We start from the raw sequence: 23,400 nt of genomic DNA on the forward strand, positions 1-23,400 counted from the left end.
TAGTGTGTCCTTTAGCCTCCTGTGGGACAGCTGTTGTCAGTGCATTTCTACTGCCAGGATTTCCCTGGTGGTTGTGAGCAGCACTAAGTATTCAGGGTCTATCCCTGCTACTGCTGCTTGAGGAGAGTGTGTGTGTTGGCCAGTAGAAGATGGCTTTAAAAGGGACAGAAAGGGGACAGGTGCGATGGAGCTATGTTCGTATGGTAGGTAGCACTGCTGAACAGATCCTCTTTCTGTCTCTTTGACTGGCACACACACACACAGATAAGCACAAGCACAGTGTGTTCCAGCATCCTACACACAGGGGATCGGAGAAAGTAAGCAAAAATGTTGACAGGAAGATTTAACTGACTGTTTGATCACTAGTATTTTTAAATATCAACCAAGAGATTAAAATGCTGTTTTAGAATGTTTCATCCACAAACTGAATTTGCATAGGTCCATCAGTCTTGGTGCGTGTGTGTGTCTGTGTGTGTGTGTGGGGGGGAGCTTTTAAAAGCTGCTGGGAACACAATTACTCTCACTTGCTCAGCCCAGTGGAAATCGCAGCTTGCAGGGCCTTAAAGGCCTGCGTTCATTAAAGACAGATTTGTGTCCCATTACCATGAAATAGATCCTTCCCTCCTCTCCTACCTCACTATCCCCCCTTCTTCCCCATCCCTCTCCTCCACCCATCCCTCTCATGAGAGCTGGCCCCCCACAACCCAATCTCCCCCCCCACCCCTCTTAGGCCGGACATCACAGGACCAGTGCCTTCAAACACTCTCTCCCTGGAGTGGCATATTGCTTTTTTCATGCTCAAAAGACAGGAATACACAAAGACTATGGCACTGACAGATGCGCAAGTGTTTCACTGTGGATAATGAACATGTCAGTGTAATATAGCAATCGTTCCTTTATGACCTGTGAACTGAGAACTTGGCGTCACGGCCTATTGCTGTTTCATTTCACGGCCCATTAATATGGAGGCGAGGATTGACACCTCTCTGTGTTTTGGTGAGGTCTGCCAGTGGAGTCGGTGTTGGGGGCAACAAGCAGACTGACTGAATCAGAGCATCAGCACTGGGAACCCAGAGTGACTCCACAGGACTCCTCTCCCACCAGACACACACACACACACACACACACACACACACACACACACACACACTCACACTCACACACACACAGACTAAAATCCATTCTAGCTGTAGTGTACACATGCAGTGTTAGCAGGATGGAGTAGCTGTATAAATATGTGGTGTATGTCCAGCACAGCATGTCGTCCAGGAGAATAGTGTATTAGTCCACTCAGTCCACTTAATGGTCTAACACCACTTTATTTGCGCCTTGTGTGGTGCAAGTTCACTCACACTCAACACAGTATTGAAGTCTCTCGCTGGAAAGATCTGTGACGCAAATATGTCTTTTCAGTCACAGTAGCCACAGTGTAGTAATTGACCAGGCCTTGGGAGCGCTGCAGGGCCTCTCCATCACCTCCACTGATTCTTGCTACAGTCTGCATGGTCACCAGTTGCTGCTGGACCCAAGCACACTTAATCTCCCTTCACTGCTCTCTCATTCCCAGTCACTTATAACATGGTATCCATCCACAGTACAGGTAGCAGTGGCGCGTGCATGGTAGAAGTGTTGCGTAGTCTGTCTCCATGTTGAAAGTGTCCCTCTGCATATGTGTGTGTCTCCGTGGGCTGTGTGTCCCCAGCTCAGTGGCTCTGCGCTCTGTGTGTGTCTCCCCCACAGCTCTGGAACAACTACTTCCACCTGGCCGTGGCCTTCCTCACGCAGGACTCCCTCCAGCTGGAGAACTTCTCCAGCGACAAGCGCAACAAGATCTACCACAAGTGAGTCCGCCGGATGGGTCTGCGCAGGAGACCGCTGCTAAGCTCCTTCTCTTTTAGTTTCATTCATTTCTTACTGCCTTCTGACTAACCAGTGATGTGATGCACTTTTGTGCGACCCACCTACACACACACGGTAACACTTTCTATGAAGGTTGTATTTACGCCCACTGAATGCATGCATAATGTTTTATAAGGTATCTATAAAGCATTGTAATGCTCATTATTACCATCTATATGTATTCACAAGTTGTCATAACCAACTTTATGATGCATAATGACTACTCACTTGTCAGTTTTATGATCCATCATAACTACTTTGCTTTGCTAAATGTGTATAGTGATGCATAAAGAGTCACACACACACACACACACACACACACACACACACACACACAAATGCACAAGAACAAACATCTACACACACACACACACACACACAAAGGCACAAACCTATACACTGTGAAATGCCTATATGGCCTACTTTCACTTTCTTCTCTGTTGTAGCTCTGGAGCCAGTTCTCTTGTGGTTTGGAGGGGCTGATTTAACGCACAATTCCTTGTGAATATCTTGTCAGGGGAAAAAAAAAAGTTTCTGACTGAGTTTGTGCTGAATCCACCCGTGACATCAAGTGACTGCTCAAGACATCATTGATTCAAACTGCAGCAAGAAAAACTTTTTTTTGGAAGTTTCCAGCTGTAATTTGGTCTGTGAGAATTCTGCGTGGCACTCCTGGGCATGAAGGCAGGAGAAAGAGTGGGGGAAATCAGAGCTAGGCTCCAGCCCTGACATTTCTTCAGGCAGCTTTTGTCTCTGCCAGTAGATTGTCTTCCCCTGCTATTGTCTCCAGTCACAAAGAGCTGCTGATAGCTTCAGGCCTCAGAGACCTCTCCTCAGCCGGCAAAGAGTAGCCAGCCGGCTCCAGGCTGACGTCACCCAGCACCCAAGACAAACAAGCCCCCAAACACCCCCCACCATCACACACACACACACACACACACACACACAAACACACACCCGCACGCCCCACATCCGAGCAGCCAGATCTCAGCTCGTCTGTAATCTGCCCAATCAGATCGTAGCCAAGTGTTCAAAGCACATGGAACAAGAATGAGCCTGCTCCTATTTCCCCAGAGGAGACAAAAACAGAGTGTGCCCATCTCACTCTCCTCCCTCTCCCTCCATCTCTCTCCTTCCTCCCCCTCTCTCTCCTCCCTCTCCCTCCATCTCTGTCCTTCCTCCCTCCTCCATCTCTCTCCTCCCTTTTTCTCTCCTCCCTCTCCCTCTCCCTCCATCTCTCTCCTCCCTCTCCCTTTCCCTCCATTCCTTCCTCCCTCTCTCTCCTCCCTCCTCCCTCCATCTCTGTTCCTCACTCTCTCTGCTCCCTGCTCTTATCCCAACTTCTCTACTACAGTTCAATTCCTTCATTCAGATATCAAATAAATAATACACTATGAGGAAATACCTACTGTAAGTATGGTGTATGTTAGTGTGTACAAGCAAGATAAATATGTGTTGAGGTAAATGTATGTGATGTAACCTTTGCTTGCCTGTTTGTTTGGGCTCTAAGGAGACTCATACATCACATCACGGAACTGGAAATAAGAAATGTATTTCACAGTCACGATGCCCCATATAAAGGTGCTCTAAGTGATGCCACACATTTTTTAGGCTAAAACATTTTATGTCACTTACTGCAAACATCACCTAACCAACCGCTAGCTGTCTGTGTCCTGGATACTCTGTAAAAAAACGCGATCTCTGTGGACAGCCCAGGCTCCAAAAACAGCAACAAAAACAACCTGGGCAAACCTAGCCCATAAAAACATAACAAACTGTTCCAGCAAATCACAGACAAGGTGCGCGTTTAGGAGACTTTCAATTGCACAGGAGCACCACGGGAGGGAGGGGGAGGAAGTAGCGAGCTAGCTCTCTGTTTTGTTTGAAAGTCAACAGAAGTGACGTTCCCCAGCATGGCTTAGAGCACCTTTAAGAGTGTAGATCTTTCCACCTGCCCTAACCTCCTCTACTGTCCTTCATTGTTTGCTAAATCAACAGTAATGGTTGGCCCCCACTTCCAGCCCTTTTCACAATTTGCCAAACAGGTCTCGATCAGGCCTCTGCCTCCCACCCCTCTCCTCACTGTGCCCATTTCCTCTGCCTGTCTCCATTTTACACTTCCCTTTGAAATCCCAACCTGTCATTAAAACACAGAGGGCTGTGGGTGTGTGGGTGGGTTTGGGGGCTATTTTAGTGTGGAAGCAAGTCTCCTCTTCCTTTTGTCTGTGTCCAGCTCTTCTCCTGTCCCGTGTGTAGCGTCTCTATTGTTCCATTTCTCTCCGGCTCCGTCTCTGTCTTATTTGCACTATCTCTCCACCCCCACCCCTCTCGCCCAGCCCACCCCCCCTACGCACATGCCCTCCACTATTTGTGTCAGAGCACAAGTCCCCATCTCATCCCCACCCTCCGTCTTATCTTCACCTGACAGACAGCAGGTGTAGTGGGCGTACGTGAGCGGGTTGTGTAGCCTCTCATTTGAGCGCCGCGGCGCTCCGCAGATAATGCGGCCCGACTATCTGATTGACTGCGTCACATTTGTATTTAGCGTGTGTGGGAGCAGGTGAGGCTGGCTCTAGGACAGGTTTCTCTTCCTCCTCCACCTCCTCCTCCTCCTCCCTGCTCCCTGTCTCCGCTAGTGTTCTCGGTGACTAGACAGACGGCAAGGAGAGAATGTCCTCAAACAGCAGTGTCTGTTGTGGCGCGGTGTACTTGTCGGCTTTCGTGAGCCAGCTCCAGACAACAGTGGTGTGTGAGCAAACAGCCGCAGGCAACCTGATGTGATGGTTTTTGGTGTCTCAGTATGGCTGGGACTGTGTGTGTGTGTGTGTTTGGGAGGGGGGGTGTGACATCCCTCTGAGGACCAGGCTGCTCCCTCTGCTCTCTCTCTCTGAAGCTGCCTGTCCCACTGTTAGGTGGCAGATGTGTGGACTAACTAGCAGAAGTCAGAGGCACAGTGCATTTAGCCCTCCTCCTCAATGCATCTCTCTCTCCCTCCCTCCCTCTCTCTCTCTCCATATCCCCCCACCACTCTGTTTCATCTGTCTGTGTTGTCTATGCCGTCGTGATGGGAAGAGGCGGTCCTGCCACCTCAGTGCACCACGTTTGACTTCCTCTCAGGTTACGTAGCGCCTGGTGAGTCTGGTCTGTCACTCCTCTGTGGCTTGGTGGCGATGGCGACACACCGCAAATTAAGTTTCAAATACACCGAGAGGAAATGACAAGAGACAGGGAGAGACAGGCGACTGTGTGCTCACCGGTGTGTGTGTGTTTGTGTGATTGAAAGTGTTTTTGTGTGTGTTTGAGAAAGCTCTCTGGAACTGGATATCCCCTAAAGTAATTATTTGTTAATGGTATCTGCTCCTGTCATGTCTGGTCCAGGACTGCCAGTGACTCACTGGATGTGTGAGTTGTGCCAATAGCAAATAGCTTTCACATACAGATTTCACAACACCGCCCGTACAAGAGCCTTGTATAAACACAAGGACACATGTGACACACATTTACAGTCAATAACTGACAGTCAATAACTGACAGGCCTGACATGTTAATGTAATTTACACACACACAGACACACACACACACACACACACACACACACACACACACACAGGCCTGCACACACATACACATATGCAGAGCAGTAGATACTAGATAATAGATATATAGATAATAGATATTAGTTTGAGTGTAAAATGACTTTGGCTCCTTCACCTTTGAGCAGGTATTGGCTCTTTGTTAAGGGCCCTCTAATTTTCCAATGCTTGTCATCATAAATTACCGCTCTTTTGAGACCTATTGGCAGGCTGATCGATATGGCATATGAACTCGCGGGGTGCCTGCGGGCAGGGAGAAATGTCAGTGCGCCGTTGATGGCCGCTGCGGCCGGATATTAATGAGTGGCATTAGGGAGGACGTTCAATTCCCCAAACGGCCACTCGCAAGTCCGCTCACGCCTGCATCCTCAATCCTCCGACACGCCGCCCGCTCGCGGGCAGCCTCCCTCCGATGCGGCTCGCCGCCGTAAGGGCAGCCTGTGTGCTGCCAAGGCCACTCCACTCCACTCCACGCACACCTCCAGCTAACGCGTCGCCTCCGCACCGCTAGCATTTGTCCCCCACAAACCTTGACATGTGCTCTGCTCTCCGCAGCGCTAGAATCAATGCCAGCTAACGTGAATAAGAAGTAGCCATATTTCTCTTCTGGCTGACTCTGTCTTGTGCTCCCTCGTTTACCCACCCCCTCTCTCTCTCTCTCTCTCTCTCTGTGTCTTGCTGTCCGTCATGTGACAGGTGGCGTGGGCTGGCTGCTGCCCACTCTCTCTCTCTGTGCCTCTCTCTTTCTCTCTCTCTCTCTCTCTTTCTCTCTGTGTGCTCGGTAATGGAGAGATTACTCTGTGCCTTGGACTTTTGGGAACTCATAAACTAATCCTCCCCAAACCAGATCCGCCACCTGAATGACGGTTAGCCCTCCCTCTCTCTCTCTCCCTCTCGTCCTCCACACCTCCTTCCCACCCCACCCCCCCTTTCCTCCTCCGCAAATGTTCTTTTATTCCCCCTCATAATCCCTTCACTGCCATTGTGACTTTTTTCAGGGTTAAGTAGCCAGAGCCCATGATGTGAACGGGTTGGTTATTTTGCAGCAAATGCCATTCTGCCTTTTTGTGTTTGGAGGCACTTTAATGGACTCGCTCTTTTGTATTTGCTTTTCGCTGGATATTTTATGATTCACTATCTCTCTTTTTTGTCTTCTCTCCCTCCCTTCTCTCCCTCTTTCTGTCTCTCCCCCTCTCTCTTCCACCTCTCTCAGGTATCAGGACATGAGGAGGCAGATTGGCTTTGAGATCAGAGATATGTGGTATAACTTGGGTGAGTGTCAGCCATTCTTGAGTATCTGCGTATCAGCCATCTGTGATGTTTCTGCTCTTAAGTACCTTCCTTGTTTCTGCGTTATCCTTTTTTATACTTCAGTTCTTTTTTTTTTACCTGCCTTCACAGATGGGTAATGAAAATCGGTGCCTTGTCGCAAAACCCCTCTCTCTTGCTCAGCAGACACTTTTTTTTTTTTCCGAGTCAGCTGTGATCTCACACGTTTTTTCTCCTTCGTGACAATTAGAACTGAACGGCTAAATATAGGTTGCAGCACTGGTGTTAATTAGTGTTATGGTGGGCGTCGAGCAGCAGCGCCGTCACAAAGCAGGAGAGAGCAGAGCGCCTGGCTGCCTGTCACGCACATCCCCAGCAGCAAACACAAGCGGCAGAGAGGGAAAAGTGTGTTTTCCTCCCCTCTTCACCTAGAACAAGCCTCTCCCAATTAAGATTGTTTTTTTCTGTAATTGGGCTGGTTTAAACAGTACTCTCCAAAACGCCATACTGTAGGTCTCACTGTACCTGAGTTGATGTAGGAGGAAGGACAAAGCACTGCCCCATGAATGTCCAAAATCAACTCCTCAGCCCCTACACATACTGTAATGTGTTTGTATTTGTATCACCTCTGGTCACCTGAAGGACTCCTCGCTTGAGCTGATTGACCTCTCTGGCTTGGTCCCTGCAGGTCCACACAAGATCAAGTTCATCCCGGAGATGGTGGGGCCCATCCTGGAGATGACACTGGTGCCCGAGATCGAGCTGCGCAAGGCCACCATCCCCATCTTCTTTGATATGATGCAGTGCGAGTTCCACTTCACACGCAGCTTCCAGATGGTAGGCCTCGCCTCACACACACACACACACACACACACACACACACACATACATACAGACATACATATACACACACACACACATTCACTATTTATATCTATCTCTCTCATCATATACATTCACATCACATCAAATGATACACACATCATGCACACAAGTGTCTCCTACTACTTTATTGCATAACACATATTATTAATATCATTTGCAAGACATTGAACATCTTGAAATGAAAATGATTGAACAGAAACATGGAGGTGAGAATCTAACACATCCATTCTGTCCATCACCTCTAATGTATGCTTATAGCCTCTTGTGAAAACACTGTTTCAAAGGATCATACCAAAATAACTCTCATGTGTGCACTGAGGTGTGAGAGAGAGAGAGAGAGAGAGGGAGAGAGAGAGAACCGGGTCGGAGGAGAAGGAAGGAAATTGGCATGAGAGGCATAAGAGAGAATGGGCCAGAATGGGTGTAGTGTGCGCAAGCAACTGGCGTTTGCACTTTTAGCTTCCCAGCGCTTTGACGCATGTGGTGTAGAGGGACTGTAAGCACAGGCTTTCGAGGGAAGTTAACCTTGTCTTGAATTTCTGACAAAGCTATTTTGCCGCCACCTCGGCCCTGTGGTCGTTCCCTCTGGCGGTGGAGCTGCGGCTGGAGCAGGAGGGGGGCTACGGGGGTACGGAGGGGGGGTTTGTGGCCAAGCTGCTGAGCGCAGCACTTCTCACTGTAAGTGATGCTGCAGGACACCATGTGCAATCAGGTGCCTGGCCTGTGGCTCTCCCTCAAACCTCTTGCCAGCTCTCTCCAACTCCATCTCCCTCTCTCTCCCTTTTTCTCTCTCCCTCTCCTTCACTCTCTCTCTCTCTGGTGGTAGGGTACTCTGTTAAAGTGGTAGTGAGACACAGAGCTGGGCTAATGCAGTGCAGTCGTCTGTCAGGCACAAGCTCATTGAGAGTGAAGGCAACCCTCTTATTCCCCACAGTGAAATGTGATCAATTCCACTTTGGCTTTGACCCCCTTTTTACTGGGCAGGCCTTCTCTCTGTGTTCCCTCTCTTCATGTCCCTCTCTCCCTCCCTCTTTCTATGCTACTGTCTTTGACATCCTTTCTTCTTTACTCCTTTTATTGTGTACTCTCTCTCTCTCTCTCTCTCTCTCTCTCTCCACTCTTCCCTGTGCTGTATAAATCAATGGCTTTGTCTGTGTAGACTGTAACTGTAGCTCACATCAACCAAAGCTCGCAAATTGGGTTGTTTCAGCACAATAAACTGTATTTTTATGCAGCTGCCATAATCAAACATAGACAATATTAGGCCCATGCATCACTGTCTGGGGATGTGGGCTCTAACCCCATAACTGTTGCTGCCACGGCCAAGAGGAAAATGGGAGAAGGTGGGAAAGTATGGGAGAGGGAGAGAGAGGGGGGGAAAGGAGGACAGGGGAAGGGGGGAGGAAAGGGAGAGAGGGGGGAGGAAAGTGAGAGAGGGGGGGAGGAAAGTGAGAGAGGGGGGAGGAAAGGGGAGAGAGGGGGAAAGGAGGACAGGGGAAGGGGGGAGGAAAGGGAGAGAGGGGGGAGGAAAGTGAGAGAGGGGGGAGGAAAGTGAGAGGGGGGGAGGAAAGTGAGAGGGGGGGAGGAGAAGGGGGGAGGAAAGTGAGAGAGAGGGGGGAGGGGGGGAGGAAAGGGAGAGAGGGGGGAGGAAAGTGAGAGAGGGGGGGAGGAAAGTGAGAGAGGGGGGAGAGGGGGGGAGGAAAGTGAGAGAGGGGGGGAGGAAAGGGGGAAGGGGGAGAGAGAGAGAGATGTATATTGTACCTTCCTCTCTCCATCCATGGCCAAATCCATCCGGATGGAAAAGGAGGTTGAGTGTGCTGATGAACAGATTAATACAATCTGAAAAGCACTGGGGCTGAAAAAGTGTGATTAAGAGTGGAAAGAGAGATGCCGGGTCAGATCCCCTTACCAGAGTGAGCGAGAGAAAGGGAGAGAGAGGGAGCCACTGCTAATGAAATGAAAAAATCTCCCTCACTGATTATTTATGCCTGCTCTGTCTAATTCCAGTTTGAGAATGAGATCATCACCAAGCTGGACCACGAGGTGGAGGGCGGCCGCGGAGACGAGCAGTACAAAGTCCTCTTTCAGAAAATGTGAGAGCTGATTACCTGCCACTGCCGCATTCACAAGCCCCAATCCTGCCATAGCGCTAATAACGCCACACACTCCACACAATCAGAGGCCGCTAATGATGTGGAGAGGGCCTTTCACACGCCACTCACTCGCTCGCCCTCGTCCACCACGTTACTCAGAGGCTCAGCGCCACAATGCCTCCATCTCCCCTCGGCCTTTTCTAATGGAAGCCACTGACGGCTAATGTGCGCCAGTTATTATTGTGCTGATGTTAGCTCTGGAGTTCAACCACAGATTAGCTGTGAGCAGTGTTTCCTTTTTACATCTGGCATCAACTATAGAAAATTACATTATGATGGTGGTAGCGTTGGTGGCAAAAATCTGATTTTTGTGAGCGTATTTTTTAATTATTATTAGTTATAAATTTCGCCATATTATATAGATCTGTAGTGCATCTAATGATGGAGAATAGAGGTCTGACTGTGTTGTGGTGTTTTGTGTTGTGTTGTCTTATGCTGATGTTGTGTTGGTCAGTTTACTGGAGCACTGCAGGAAGCACAAATACCTGGCCAAGACAGGTGAGAACTTTGTGACTCTGGTGGTGCGTCTGCTGGAGCGGCTGCTGGACTACCGGACCATCATGCATGACGAGAACAAGGAAAACCGCATGAGCTGCACCGTCAACGTCCTGGTGAGGAAGGAATGACTCAGGCACACAGCATTGATAGAGCAGCACAATAGCCTCCACAGAAAGAGCTATACGAGGCCACTGTGTGCGTAAGCGTATGCATGCACAGGGGAGAGCCTTAATGTATTATGTATACGCTGTAACACACCACAGCATACACACATATTCTCACTAATGGTGAATGCACAGAAGTACACAACTCTCCTCCAGGGCCACTTGAAATGCATTCACTTCATGGAGAACAAAACCATCCACAAACACAAAAAAACACACCACAACTCCCAGGCCCAGTCTTTAAAAAGCCCACCTGTAAAAACTGAGTCATTTGAAAATGCTATAAAATAATTAGTCCAAATGAAAGCTGAATTACCCAGGGCTCAATCCATCCGTAATATTGGGCCTCTGTGCCTGAGCTGTGAGGCAAACCACCCCAGCAATAAAGCCCAGCGCAATAACAGCACGCCCAAGCACGCCTCGCACAAAATTGATTCCAGGTTGATCCCGATAAGGGACTCCGAATAGCATTTTACACGCCGTCAGACAAAGGGAGACTGGAGTCGACAGCTCCTCTCCGCCGCATTTATTAACCTGTGATCACACAGGGAGTTTATCTCAGAAGGGCCCGGCGCACACACTGACATTTCAGCAGGGTAGCTATGAAATGTCAATACCTTTTAAACAGGCCAATACGGAGTTGTGAAGCCACCAGTGCCCCTGTCCAGCCCCACCTCAACACTTTTCATGAGCCCCAAGTAAGCTTTTATGAAGAGCACATAACCACAGGTTGATTGGCACCGAATACCTGTTTATTTTCTTTGTTTCAAACTGGGACTGAGAGGTCTGGTCGAAAGGTCATATCGCAATATTTTTAATCACAAAATTGTAATCACAACCCATGCTCTGAACTGCAATTTACAGTTTGTCCCCAATGTTGATATGCACTGTAAAGTATAGCCACTGCCAGACTCTAGCCGATGGCTTTCTCCATTTCCACAGCTAAAACCTTTAAAAGTTTAGCTTTTTAAGTATATTCAACAAAGTCAAAGTCAGCAGTGTACAATAAATAGCATAACCGTAAATGGCATAACATTTTAAAATATTCTCTCAAATGTCAACCACCAGTACCTTTTATCTTGCCTCGCATCTTGTTACCCAAGTTGAATCGTTTCAATTTACTTCAGGCTGAAAAGGAAAGAGAATTTGAAATGTGTTTAGTCAGCATAACCTTTTGTTATGCTACATCATTTCACTGGTTTGGTGATGTGGCAAGAATCCATATTATTCCTCCTCAAAGTTATATGAATTTTGGAAGCATGAGTAGGTTTGTGTAAAATGACACAAATGTGTAGGATTCACCTGAAGGAGATTGAAAATTGTGAATAGAGCACAACATATCACATGGCTCACCTCATTTCTAACTCTGATGGGTCATGCTAATATCACAGCAGCCCATGGTATGTAGAATTTTACCACACACCTGATGATAATTTATCACCTGTGATCCATCACTGCCATGGTTCAACATTTAGCATGTACGTTCAGCTCACGTTTGTGTTCTACTCATGTATGCCTACTCACCGTCAGATCTACTATAAACATAGCACCATACTGAGCCATTTGCAGCACATTTTCACACAAATCCTCCAGGAAGCAGGACGTGCTAAACTAAACAAAGAATTTCAAGCTTCAGTGCACTGCTCTCAGACGTGAGATAGAAATGCTATTGCACCTGTGATTCTATCTTAGTCCTTGCATTTCCAAATAGTCTGGAAATGGCACCCTCTACTTGGGTATAATTTACAGATGTGGAGTATCCTGTCAACTGAGGACATTGTTGCTGAAACCCCCACCACCACTGTCTCTTATACCAGTGTCTATATGGCAGCTGTATAATGTCATATTAGAATTTGCATTGAGTTCCTGCCGTTTTGCAAGAATAGCACAATGTGCCAACCCAGCAAGTCTATTAAAGCCTGTCTGCTTCTGTCCCACCAGAACTTTTACAAAGAGATTGAGAGAGAGGAGATGTACATCAGGTAAGAAGCTTTTGTTCGCCTCTCCATCTCATATCCCTGCCATTTACCATGATTATATTGGATGTCTTTGTAGACACAAGGTACAATCTCAGCTGAAATGTGTTTCTGTAGGTCAGCCCGTATTATTAACTGTAGATGTGAAGAGTGTGTTTGTCTGGGTATGTTACGCAAGTACGGATGGAACTGAATGTACAGCGGAGGACAGTGTTTGGCAGGGCGGCTGTGACAGCCACTCACTGTTCCCACTGACCTCTTCTATCTGGCATATCAGATGAGATCTTTACAGTACAATAAGATCTCATTTGTGCAGTTTTATGTCGCCAGTGTTTGCAATAAAAATGCAAATGCATAGAAGACTGTTTGAGGGATTTATGGCTTCCTGGCCGCTTTTCGTTCTATTTGTTAATCTCACGTTTCACCTTTAATTTTAAACTTCATTAGACTCCAGGGACAAACCATGTCAATTGTGCTCTGATTTAACAGTCGAATATATGAGGTCTATTGAGTGTCGTGTCTTTGATCAGTTGTTCCCCCGTACCCATCAAAAACCCACTAGCTTTTTCTGTCAGCTAAGAAGAGCTCATTAAATAAGATGCAGAGATGAGGTGGGAATATCAGCTCAAGGTGACACACACACACACACACACACACACACAGACAGACAGCAGAAAGAGTCTTTGCTTGAGTCGGTTGAAACTCAGCCCAGTTTTGGATAATAGTGCTTTTCTGCTCTGTTCTCAGGTACCTGTACAAGCTGTGTGACCTCCACAAAGAGTGTGATAACTACACTGAGGCCGCATACACTCTGCTGCTACATGCCAAGCTACTTAAGGTATCCTTTCTTCCTCTCTGGCCCTCTCCTCTCCTCCCCTCTCCCATCCTGTGCTCTCTGTCTTGCCTCCCATCTGCAAACCAGCCTTGTCCTTGAGTACAAGTATGATCATTTGAATGAGTCCATTTGCATTGAGTCTCTCTCTCTCTCTCTCTCTCTCTCTCTCTCTCTCTCTCTCTCTGTGTGTGTGTTTATGTAGTCATATCTCTCCTAAGATGGAAGGGTTTCCCCTGTGCCAGAATCAGCAGATTGACATGCAGAAATGTCCTGCCAGACATGGCTCTGCTGCAGTCCTGCCCATACATATGCACATTATGTATGATAAGATTGCCACCCTCCTGCAGCTTGTCTTTTCTTGCCCCACAGTCTCCTCCTCGCCTGCCCATATTTCCCTTTCAGATCTCCACCTGCTACACGTATAAAATTGTCCCAACAGGCGGATGAATTGAATCAGAAAATTAGATCCGGGGAAATCGAACCTGCTAACAGACGCCCCTTTCCAGATATTTATTTATTTATTTTAAAGCGAGTTGAAATAAGGATTATGGGTGTTGCGCTGCGCAACGCTCCAGAAGGCTCTGTGGTGGCAGTGGCAGCAAACAGACAGAGATAGGGCAGTGGTGTGCAAATGTAAACGTTTATCGAGTGAGATGGATGGAGTCTGGTTCTCTCTCTCTCTCTGCTTGCACTCTCTCTCTCTCTCACTCACTCACTCTGCTGAACGCCTGATGCTGGGCGGCTCAATCCTTATGAAGGCACAGGGGCCGGTGGCAGTAGTACATCGTGGGTCTGTTTAATCCTGTCTGCCAGCAGATAGCTGATGAGAGGAGCAGAGTTGCTGAGCAGCAGGCGTTTCTCTGCCTTTGTGCAGGCCAGGCAATGCAAATGAGCTGTGCTATTTGATCCACCTTAAGCGGGCCGACAAGGAAGTTGTGAGCTTTGGAACTAGGAGAGCACAGGGCACTGAAGTGAACCCCAGAATTTCGTGTGTGTGTGTGTGTGTGTGTGTGTGTGTGCTAATTCATCATTAGTTTATTTTTTTGGAAATTGATTGGAATTTGATTTGTTTGATTTTGTTAAGCCATTATAGATGATTGGCATACTCTAATCTTGTCTTGTTTGAGTTTTGTCTCTGTGGTGTCCATTGAATTTTGATTATATTTTGTTGTCAAGTATTCAAAAGGGTCTCTCTCTCTGGTTGTCTTCTCTTTTGTAAAGGGCTTGACATTGGTCAGGGTTAGGAAACATTATGTGATAATAAAAAAGTTCTGCCCTGCAACTAAGGTTTGGTGCATTCCTGTGCACTCCAAGGATGTTCTTACTGAAATCCAAGGTGGAATGCTTTTGTCCCATCTCTCTCTCTCTCTCTCTCTCTCTCTCTCTCTCTCTCTCTCTCTCTCTCTCTCTCTCTCTCTCTCTCTCTCTCTCTCTCTCTCTCTCTCTCTCTCTCTCTCTCTCTCTCTCTCTCTTATTTGTTTATACCCCTTTCAGCATGCTAGTACTTTCAGCATGCTAGTAATTTCTTCTTTTAGATTATCTTTTAGAATTGTGTTGAACTTTAGTGCGTACATTTGGATGTTTTGCAGACTCAGCCTTGACCGATGGCTGTGTGTGTGTGTGTGTGTGTGTCAGAGAGAGAGGGTAGAAGAGAGAGGGAGTGATTATAAGTGGTGGTGTGGGTGTGTGATTGTGGGCATTGGCATAGCTTTGAGTAAAGCTGTGGTGCTATCTTCTACTCAGGCTTTGTTTGTTTTTCCTTAATAGTTTTCAATTAGCTTATTGATAATGAAAGTGGCAGTGAGCGCTAAGCCATCCTCCTTAGCAACACTCCCAGATCTCCCATGCTTCTGCATCTTAAATCCCCTGCGCACTCTCTCCTGATGGATATGGGGAGTGACCCAAGTCGAAGAGTTTCCGTATGATGCTAGCACATGAGCACCGAAAAGTCAGTCAAGCGCTAATTGCCTTCCAACTCAGCTCCGTCAAGCAGGAATGTTTGCCAAGAAGTGTGTCTTCCCACGTGCTCCTCGGGCCCAAGGAAGCTCACCCCCTCTGTGTCACTAAACAGCCCAGAGTGCCAATTACACTCTCTCAGGGGTAATAAGTCTGTTGTGACAGCGGTAGCGTTGGGCTCGCAGCTGAAGCCAATGGGCCTCGCCAGGTGCCAGTCAGCTGGGTGGGTCCAGCCAATGGGGTGGCTCATTAGGGCGTGGAGGACAGAGTGCGAGGTCAGCACAAACAGAGCGGCGGCCTTTTGTAATCTTTTCAGTTGTTCTCGCCCCCCAATCCCCCACCACCCCCCACCCCTTTACTCTCGGTTGTTTACGGAATCAAACAGAATCTGTAATGAATATTAGGAAGCGGCCCTGCATAAATCAATGTTATCTGATGAGTAATGCCTGGCTGCCTCGCCCCCCTCTGCCTCTCAGCTCCCCTTCACTGGAGATGCTGCCAATATTCTCAGCTAGGATCAGAGTTCTCTCCAGAGGGGGAGTGTGTGCCCTGCTCTACAGGAATCATCTCACTGTGTGTGTGTGTGTGTGCACATCTGTGGCTCTTTTTGCATGCGTGTGTGTCTGTGCTTTCTCTTTTTGCGCGTGTGTGTGTGTGCTTGTGTGTGCTTTCTCTGAAAAGATGCTTGAGAAAATTATGTTTGTGTGTACTAGTGAAGGAACTGTCATTTGCAGCATCCGATGCTGAAGGGGATAATGCAATCCCCCGCTGTCCTTAGTGTTTACTGTTTGTTTGTATTGTGTTTATGTTTATGCTCTGTGATGTGTTTACTCCGCAGTGGTCCGAGGATCCCTGCGCTGCCCATCTTACCCAGAGGGACGGCTACCAGGCCACCACTCAGGGTCAGCTCAAAGACCAGCTCTACCAGGAGACCATCAACTACTTCGACAAGGGCAAGGTAAGGATTCTACTGACTGATGATTCAGTCAATCAATCAGAGCATATTATTAAAGCAGGGGTACGTGCTGACTATAGCAGTGGGCCGCTAGGGCCTGCTGGACCTTCTCTGCAACTATTCAACTATTTTCAAACTGATGAAACATGAATTCTTTAATACTGTTTAAGTTTACCATTTATTATTTGTGTATACCTCTTTTTTCCCAATCGCTTCCCACTCAGGGTTTGATTGACAGCATGAGAAGTATAGATGGGGAGATAATAGTTTTTATCCAGTCACATTGCATTCTTTGCCAAGCACCGGCTCAGGCTTTAAATATGTACATTGAGAAGAAGTTATATTTTGGCTATATTGGTTTAATTAATCAGATTTACTTATTTTGACACTGAACTAATTGTTATTGAAGGCTCTGTCACAAAACCTACAGTCCACCTCTGCTATATAGGTTCAGAATTTGAACTCACTCCAAAAAATCACTCATTCCAACTCTACTAAAATATTCTGTCTAGTTTCTGTAGAAAAAGTGGCCACGGTTTGTCCTTGTATGCTGGGAAAGGTTCAGTTTGCCCAGTCTGTTCCTAATGGTCTGGGCCGGGAAAGATTTGGAGAGAACTGCTCTGGGCCTCCAGCTTTGATTGAACAAAGTAATGAGCACCTGTCAGGCTGGTTTGTGGGAGTTGAGTGAATTTCTAAACAGGCACAGTGGAAGGCTACTATGACAGCCACAATGCAGGTCCTTTAATCCCTGCTGGCAGGAGATGGCTGATGAGAGGACAGAAATGCTGAGCAGCGTTTTTTTCTCCTCTCTTAAAGTCCATCCTCTTCACCTTGTACACGCCAGGCAATGCAAATGATCCCTTTGATTCCGTTGCCCCCTTAAAGAGGTTATGCAGCTGACCTGAATGGCAAAGAGCTGGTCGGGGGGGGTGCGTCAGCCTCTCAGCTGCTCTCTGAAGCCTCGGGGCCCCTGTGGCTGGCAGGTCAGGAGACAGCAGAGAGGGCTGTGACAACGCTGCGGATCACCCGGTCCTTTTGAGTAGCAGTCACACACTACTCCTGTCAAGGACAGCATTGCAGATGCAGAAGGGATTGCAAATGCAGGGTGGTTGGAGCTTGCTTTCTGATCACTAGCTTTGTTCTTTCTTTTTCCAACATTCTGTGTTTGTTTGTCTTTATTTCTTTCTCTTTTCAGCTCTATTTTTATTGTTGTCCTCTTTCTCCTTTATCTTTCTTCATTAATATTTTAGCTTCTTTATGTCTGCCTCTCTCTGTGTCTTTAAGTCTGCGTTGGTGTAGAACATAGATAAACTGTTCACTCACAGCAACTGGTAAAGGCTGTTGATGCATCAAGCGGAAGCCTCAGCCAGCGTTTGGTCACTGTTTGGAAAGCGTTCCCCTTCAATAGCCATCAGCCTTGTGGGACGAGTGCAGATGGCAGCCGATGCCCCCCTCTCACTCTGGAGACCTCACCCCACAGCCCAGCCAGAGCGGCAGCCGTCCTCAGCTCAGTCCACTAGTGTCCACCCCAGGGGCATTCCCTCAGTCAGCTCGCCAGGAAAAAAATCCATTTGTCCTCTTCTCAACCCACCTTAAATAGCAGATATTAATTGCACTTAGAATATGAGCCATTGAATCGTCAAGTGACTCATTCGTTTGTACTGAATTGCGGCTGGCAGTGTAACAGAGGAGTGTTAAGCGTGAGGTATAATTCACACGCTTGGCTCTAAATTTCACGCCCATGCGGCGAACGCCTCCCTGTCATTGGGTGCCATTAAAGTTGACTGGTTTCCTTGTCATATGTAAGTCATTTGAGGGCGTTCTGCCTGGTCAGCTGAAGCGTGTCGGGGCCACTCTCGCGTGGTGACTGATGCCCGGCCTCTCTGCTGAGGCGTCTCCTGTTTCACTGCGCAGATCACACATTTGTCTTCTCCCCTTGAGCGTCGCCCATTCTTTCTGGCCATTAAAGGAAAAAAGTGTCGCCACCTGGGAATATGAGAAATGTTTGTCTTTTGTACCTTTGACTCCTAGGGGTTTTGTGTAAGATAACAGGCTGAAAAAAAGCTTTTTCTGTGGGTTTTTCGGCAACAGTAGCGATGTTTTCCTATGCATTTCAGACTTGTCATACTGATGTTGTCTGTGGCATTTCAGATGTGGGAGGAGGCGATCATTCTGGGGAAGGAGCTAGCTGAGCAGTACGAAAATGAAATGTTTGACTTTGAGCAGCTGAGTGCTTTGTTGGTAAGTGCAGACATTTCTGTTTTTTTACTTTTCCCCTGATGTGTCAAACTGTGCAAGTTGGAGACATAATGGCCAAAACAAGGCATTTCATTAAAGAAAATGTGATGTGGGAAATCTGTCAGTGGCTTCACTCTTGTCATTACATGAATGTGAAGCGAACATGGAGAGCAGGTGCTGGCCAGCCCTACTTCTGGAATCCAATCAATTCTTTTAATTAGTCAGTTCTGTGCTAAAGGAGATCGAAACCTCATGAATGCCTCTGCTCTCAAGGAAGAGGATAGGACTAATCCTGTTCTCTAGGCTTTACTGCCTTTTCCGCTTTGCGGACTGCAGCTTAAACAGCTTAAATGAGGAAAATCACATACCAGAGTGGTAGTCATCATCACCCTCCCCATTGAAGCTGTTTCTCTACAAGGCCTCAAGCTCATGTTTGCAACATGTTTATGCACTAACTTAACATGGCATTGTAAACCTCCGGGTGCTGACAGCACTCAGGTGCTCCCATTATAAATGCATGTGTGTGTTTTGTGTTCCTCTGCAGCGCAAGCAAGCTCAGTTCTACGAGAACATCGTCAAGGTGATCCGGCCGAAGCCTGACTACTTTGCCGTGGGCTACCACGGCCTGGGCTTCCCCTCGTTTCTCAGGGTGAGTGAAACACGCCACCACAGCTCTGGCGAGGAGCCTCGCGGCAACTCGCACACATTAAATAAGCAGCGGCGTAACAGGCAACCTCCAGGTCTACCCGTGCCCAATCCTCCCTCTCGCTCTCCACATCAGTATTTGGGTGTGCGCTTCCCCGTTGTCTTTCGCTAGTCTGCTGGGAAGCCGAGAAGGTAAACATTGTGCGGGAACACTTTCTTCATGCTCTTATTTTTCTCCTGTCCTCACCTCCGCTCCAAAAAGGAACGATCGCAGAATCTCAAACAGCCGCCTCGCTCCAGTAAGCCAGCACTCTGCTCGCCTGGAAGGGCGCCCTTCACTAAAAGAGGCGTGCATTTGGCTCAAGTGGGGGTGTGAGCATCGTAGCAGATAAAATAAAATACATAAATGATGTTTAATCAACGGGGCCAGGTTAAAGGTGGCTGGTTTTAGCCTCTGGTGGTGTGATGGTTTAATTTGTTGCTTGTGCATTAGCCAGGCATGACCTGCAGGCTTTCCTAGTAATGCAAGCAATCAGGAGAGCCAAGGGTTTTATAGATACATAAATTCTTTCTGTGCGGTGCTGTTTCTTTATTTATTCACTTAACTGTTTGTTTATTAAGTAGGCACTCATGAGCCAACATCCTCTTTTTGCTGATTGCTCATCCTGTTTGGATGTGAACCCCCTGTTTGCCAAATAGTCCATCATGTCATTTGACCAATACCTCAGGAACATATAAACCAAAAACAGTGCAGGCTGATGGCCTCACCGGCTTATCTATAGTGTTTTTCAGAGCAGTCTGCTATCTAATGGTGATGGACTTTTCACATCCACCTTCTATACACACACTGCTCCACTGTGCTGTGCCTTATGCACATGGGGCTCTGGTCTAAATCTATCATTCAGCCATTGTGACGACTCCTGATAATCTTCATGGATATGAATAAAAGAGCTTTTGGTGAGAGATGGCCCCTGAGTTAAAGCGTCTAAATGCATATCAGTCTACTTAGATCCCCTAAAGTTGGCTAGACTTTGAATTGGACAAAGCTAATAGAGTGCAAGTCTTCTGGGTGACCCGCCCCCTGCGAGGGCCTGACTGTGTTGCAATGGCACCTGATGGGGGTGGTCTCTGGCAGAGTTGCAGTGGAGAGGCTCGACACCCTCGGCGGGCCACGGAAATCTTCCCAAATGTGCTTTATGTTTTGGATACCCCCTGCAACAATAGATTAATGGATGGTAGCTTATCTCTCCTTCCCTCTCATCCTCCCTCTTTATCTATCTCACTCTCGCTCTCTCTTTCTCTTTCTCATGCTCTCCCACTTCCCCACTCCCCCCTGTTCAGTGGAGGTAGAGCTGCTCAGCTTTGCTAAAGATTTGGCGGAGATGAATGGCCCACTCCTGCACAGTCAAGTAAATAAGTAAGCTGTTGTAAGGGTCGGCATTGTTGCTGCTGCAGAGGTGTGTGTGTGTGTGTACCTCAGTGTAGCTTCTTGTTTATTCTCTGTAAAATTAAATTTCATAATGCAACACCACCTGAAATGTTCTCATCATGAGAAGTAGTCTGGCCTACATCCATGTTCGGCCTCAGTGCTCGGTGCTGTGGTGTTGAAATGAGTTAGCACAGGGTCTAGCCATCATATTAAGCCCGTCCACACTTACCAACCTCAGGTAATCTAGAAATACTGGGCCTGAATAATCCTCAAGCACTGGCACTCGCAACTAATTACCAAACAGGACGCCGGTGGCTAAATAATGCAGGCCAAGATTTGCAGTGACCCCCTCAAAGGCAATAAAGTCATTAATATTGGGGAGGATTACATAGCCAAAACAACACCACTCTCCAGCCTGCTTCTATTATTTGATCAGCATTTCTAAACGAAGAGGGGCTCGTCATAAATGCTCTTTGCTGGTGATGAATTGCATAATTATATATCCTCTGCATACATCTCCGCCTGGGCAGTCCGGCTCCAAATACATTTCCCCTCTGCAAATGTAGATAAATGCTGTGAAAAGTGTTTTTATTTGTGCTCGCACACTGCTAGTTGTGTTTGTTCAATAGTTCAATAACTCTGATAAAGGCACTTGTTTTTGCGCCCCTGAGAATTGATTTTGCCCAATGGGGCTTAATGCAGATGCTTATGATGTATTACTGGCTAATGTAGGCAAACAGCAGGATATTTTAAATAGTATATTAAATACTAAACTGTAGCTCTTAATCTGCCAGCTCAGTGCCCTCAGGAGATTCAAGTAGAGATGGGCTGAAATTATAGACTAGGCAGGTGCACAGTGGAAATCCAAAGGTGATGCTGTATTTGATTAAATTAGGGTTCTCCAGAAGCATAGCATAACATATCTTTATTTCCTAACCAGTGATAGAATGGTCGCTGTACTGCATAGACATTTTCTGGGCATGTAGGACTTGTGTTTTTATAAAAGTGTCAGAGGAGTAATGTGTGTGTTGCCTGATAATGATTATGTCAACTTGGTGCCATCATCTACAGTATGTCAGAAAATTGTCTGTTGGAAAACGACCAAATGTGTGTCCATATCTGTTGAAGATGCCACAGCGTAAAGAAGCTGTTAGAAGCTGCACATACATCTGGCTGGGAGTTCTGAGAGCACCATTCTGCTCTGCCTGCCTTGCTTGGCTGCTGCAGAAACAAAATCAAGAGCTCTCTCCTGGAAGGAAGTTGCTGCTTGAAATGGGCGCTTAGCACAATGTGAATCCGCCTGGTTACCCCTTCTTCACTTCTCCACTTGTAGAGTTGAAAGGACTGAGAGAAAGGGAAGCCGGTTCTCAGGAATTCTCAGTTTGGTTGACACAGAACAACACTGCCTGTTTTTATGGGTATAAGAAAACAGTACAGCCAATGAATATATAGCAATACATGTTCATCAGCCTTTTTTACTTTGAAATACATCCACTAAGGAGTCAGTGATTTACTGCACAACATAACAATGTGATGAAAATTCACTAATAGTTCAGATATAGTTATCTATTGTCCTTTATGGCTTCTTTTATGGAACTAATTTCAGACTCAATTCTGGATAGTCAATGGTCTCGTCTGCATTGCTGTGGTGAGAAGACTGAAGCTCCGTTTGGAACAGACGCAGTAGTGCAGCTGGTCATTTTATAAACCTGTCCATGACAGGAGTACTTCAGCTCGGCTGCACCCAAAGTAGCCTAGTTACGTTTTCACAGATGTTTGTCACCTGATACTCTACCCATAACAAAATGGCAGTATGGTGTGCAGAAAACATCCTAAGCAGGCAGGTTTAAAAGCAACATACCTGATTTCACCCCAAATGTTGCATCTATTGAAATTAAGGGACAATAATTGCCCTGGATTATAGTAAACTGTCTATATAGTTTGGAAAAGTTATTGCATTGTGGTTTAAACGGTGATTGTTACAGTCCATTTTAGTCATATTTTTTTCATTATGAGGTAATTTTGGTAACACTAATTGAGCTTTTTCACACTGCTGTTGTGCCTTGGAGTGGTAATAGAAATTTCGGGGAAGGCATCGAAAGATGCAGGGGGGTTGGATATTTCCTTTGACAAGTTGAGAGAAGGGGCCCTCATTTTCAACAAATCTCCTTAAATATACTCCTAAGCACAGTGCTCTTGGGCGGCTGTTCTCAGCAGATGCCCCGCAGTTCACACAACAATTAGCTAAGTGCTGTGAACGAGGCGATAAGTAGCTATTCTCCTCTCCCGCTCTGTGACGATGGATTGTTGATTAAAATGATTCAGCCATCAGTGTCCGATCTGCACCTGGCCCCAGACTGTGCCAGGCCTCACCCAGTCCACATGCTTCCCTAGCCCCCGCTAACAAGTGCCACGCAGTTTTGTCTTTTTTTCTGTCTAGAGCTCGCTCAATAAGCCAATTTATTTAAAACACTGGTCTGTTTGCCAGGCCCACAACGACCTTGCCTCCTGCCGACTAGCACAGGCAGAAATGCCAGGAGCTGTGCACAGTCACAGCCGTGCCAGCCCTCTTGATATGCAGATTATGATAATGCATTTTAACCCCCTTTAGAAGTGCCAGAAACACTGATTAAAATTCAGTATTTAAATAGAGTTCCAAATGGCCTCAGCCATTCCATTTTTTATACCATTGCATGTAGATACACTTATATTTACTTTTAAATGCCCTGGGGCATGCTGATATTGAACAATGTTAAAACAGTCTCTGGAGGGAGTAAGGCATTGGTGTAATGTAGGTTTGTTATTACTGTGTTATTACTGATATGTAAACACTTTATTAACATTGGTTTTGCCTAAGTGGTTTCCCCCAATTCTCTTTCTTGCTGTGTTTCCCTTGAGACTGATG

At 46.9% G+C, this 23,400-nt stretch overlaps 1 protein-coding gene across 1 annotated transcript in view; it reads left to right on the forward strand.

Moving 5' to 3' along the window:
• Positions 1 to 23,400, forward strand: part of dock1 (dedicator of cytokinesis 1) — a 218,377-nt gene that overhangs the window by 167,463 nt on the left and 27,514 nt on the right. The window contains 10 exon segments of the mRNA XM_048233987.1: positions 1,741 to 1,841; positions 6,706 to 6,764; positions 7,450 to 7,598; positions 9,654 to 9,739; positions 10,254 to 10,410; positions 12,403 to 12,443; positions 13,185 to 13,275; positions 16,067 to 16,186; positions 18,335 to 18,424; positions 18,966 to 19,070. Of these exon segments, the coding sequence (XP_048089944.1) occupies positions 1,741 to 1,841; positions 6,706 to 6,764; positions 7,450 to 7,598; positions 9,654 to 9,739; positions 10,254 to 10,410; positions 12,403 to 12,443; positions 13,185 to 13,275; positions 16,067 to 16,186; positions 18,335 to 18,424; positions 18,966 to 19,070 (999 nt within the window).

The sequence above is a fragment of the Alosa alosa genome, chromosome 22 (genome assembly GCF_017589495.1).
Source record: "Alosa alosa isolate M-15738 ecotype Scorff River chromosome 22, AALO_Geno_1.1, whole genome shotgun sequence".
Classification (NCBI taxonomy): Eukaryota; Metazoa; Chordata; class Actinopteri; order Clupeiformes; family Clupeidae; genus Alosa; species Alosa alosa.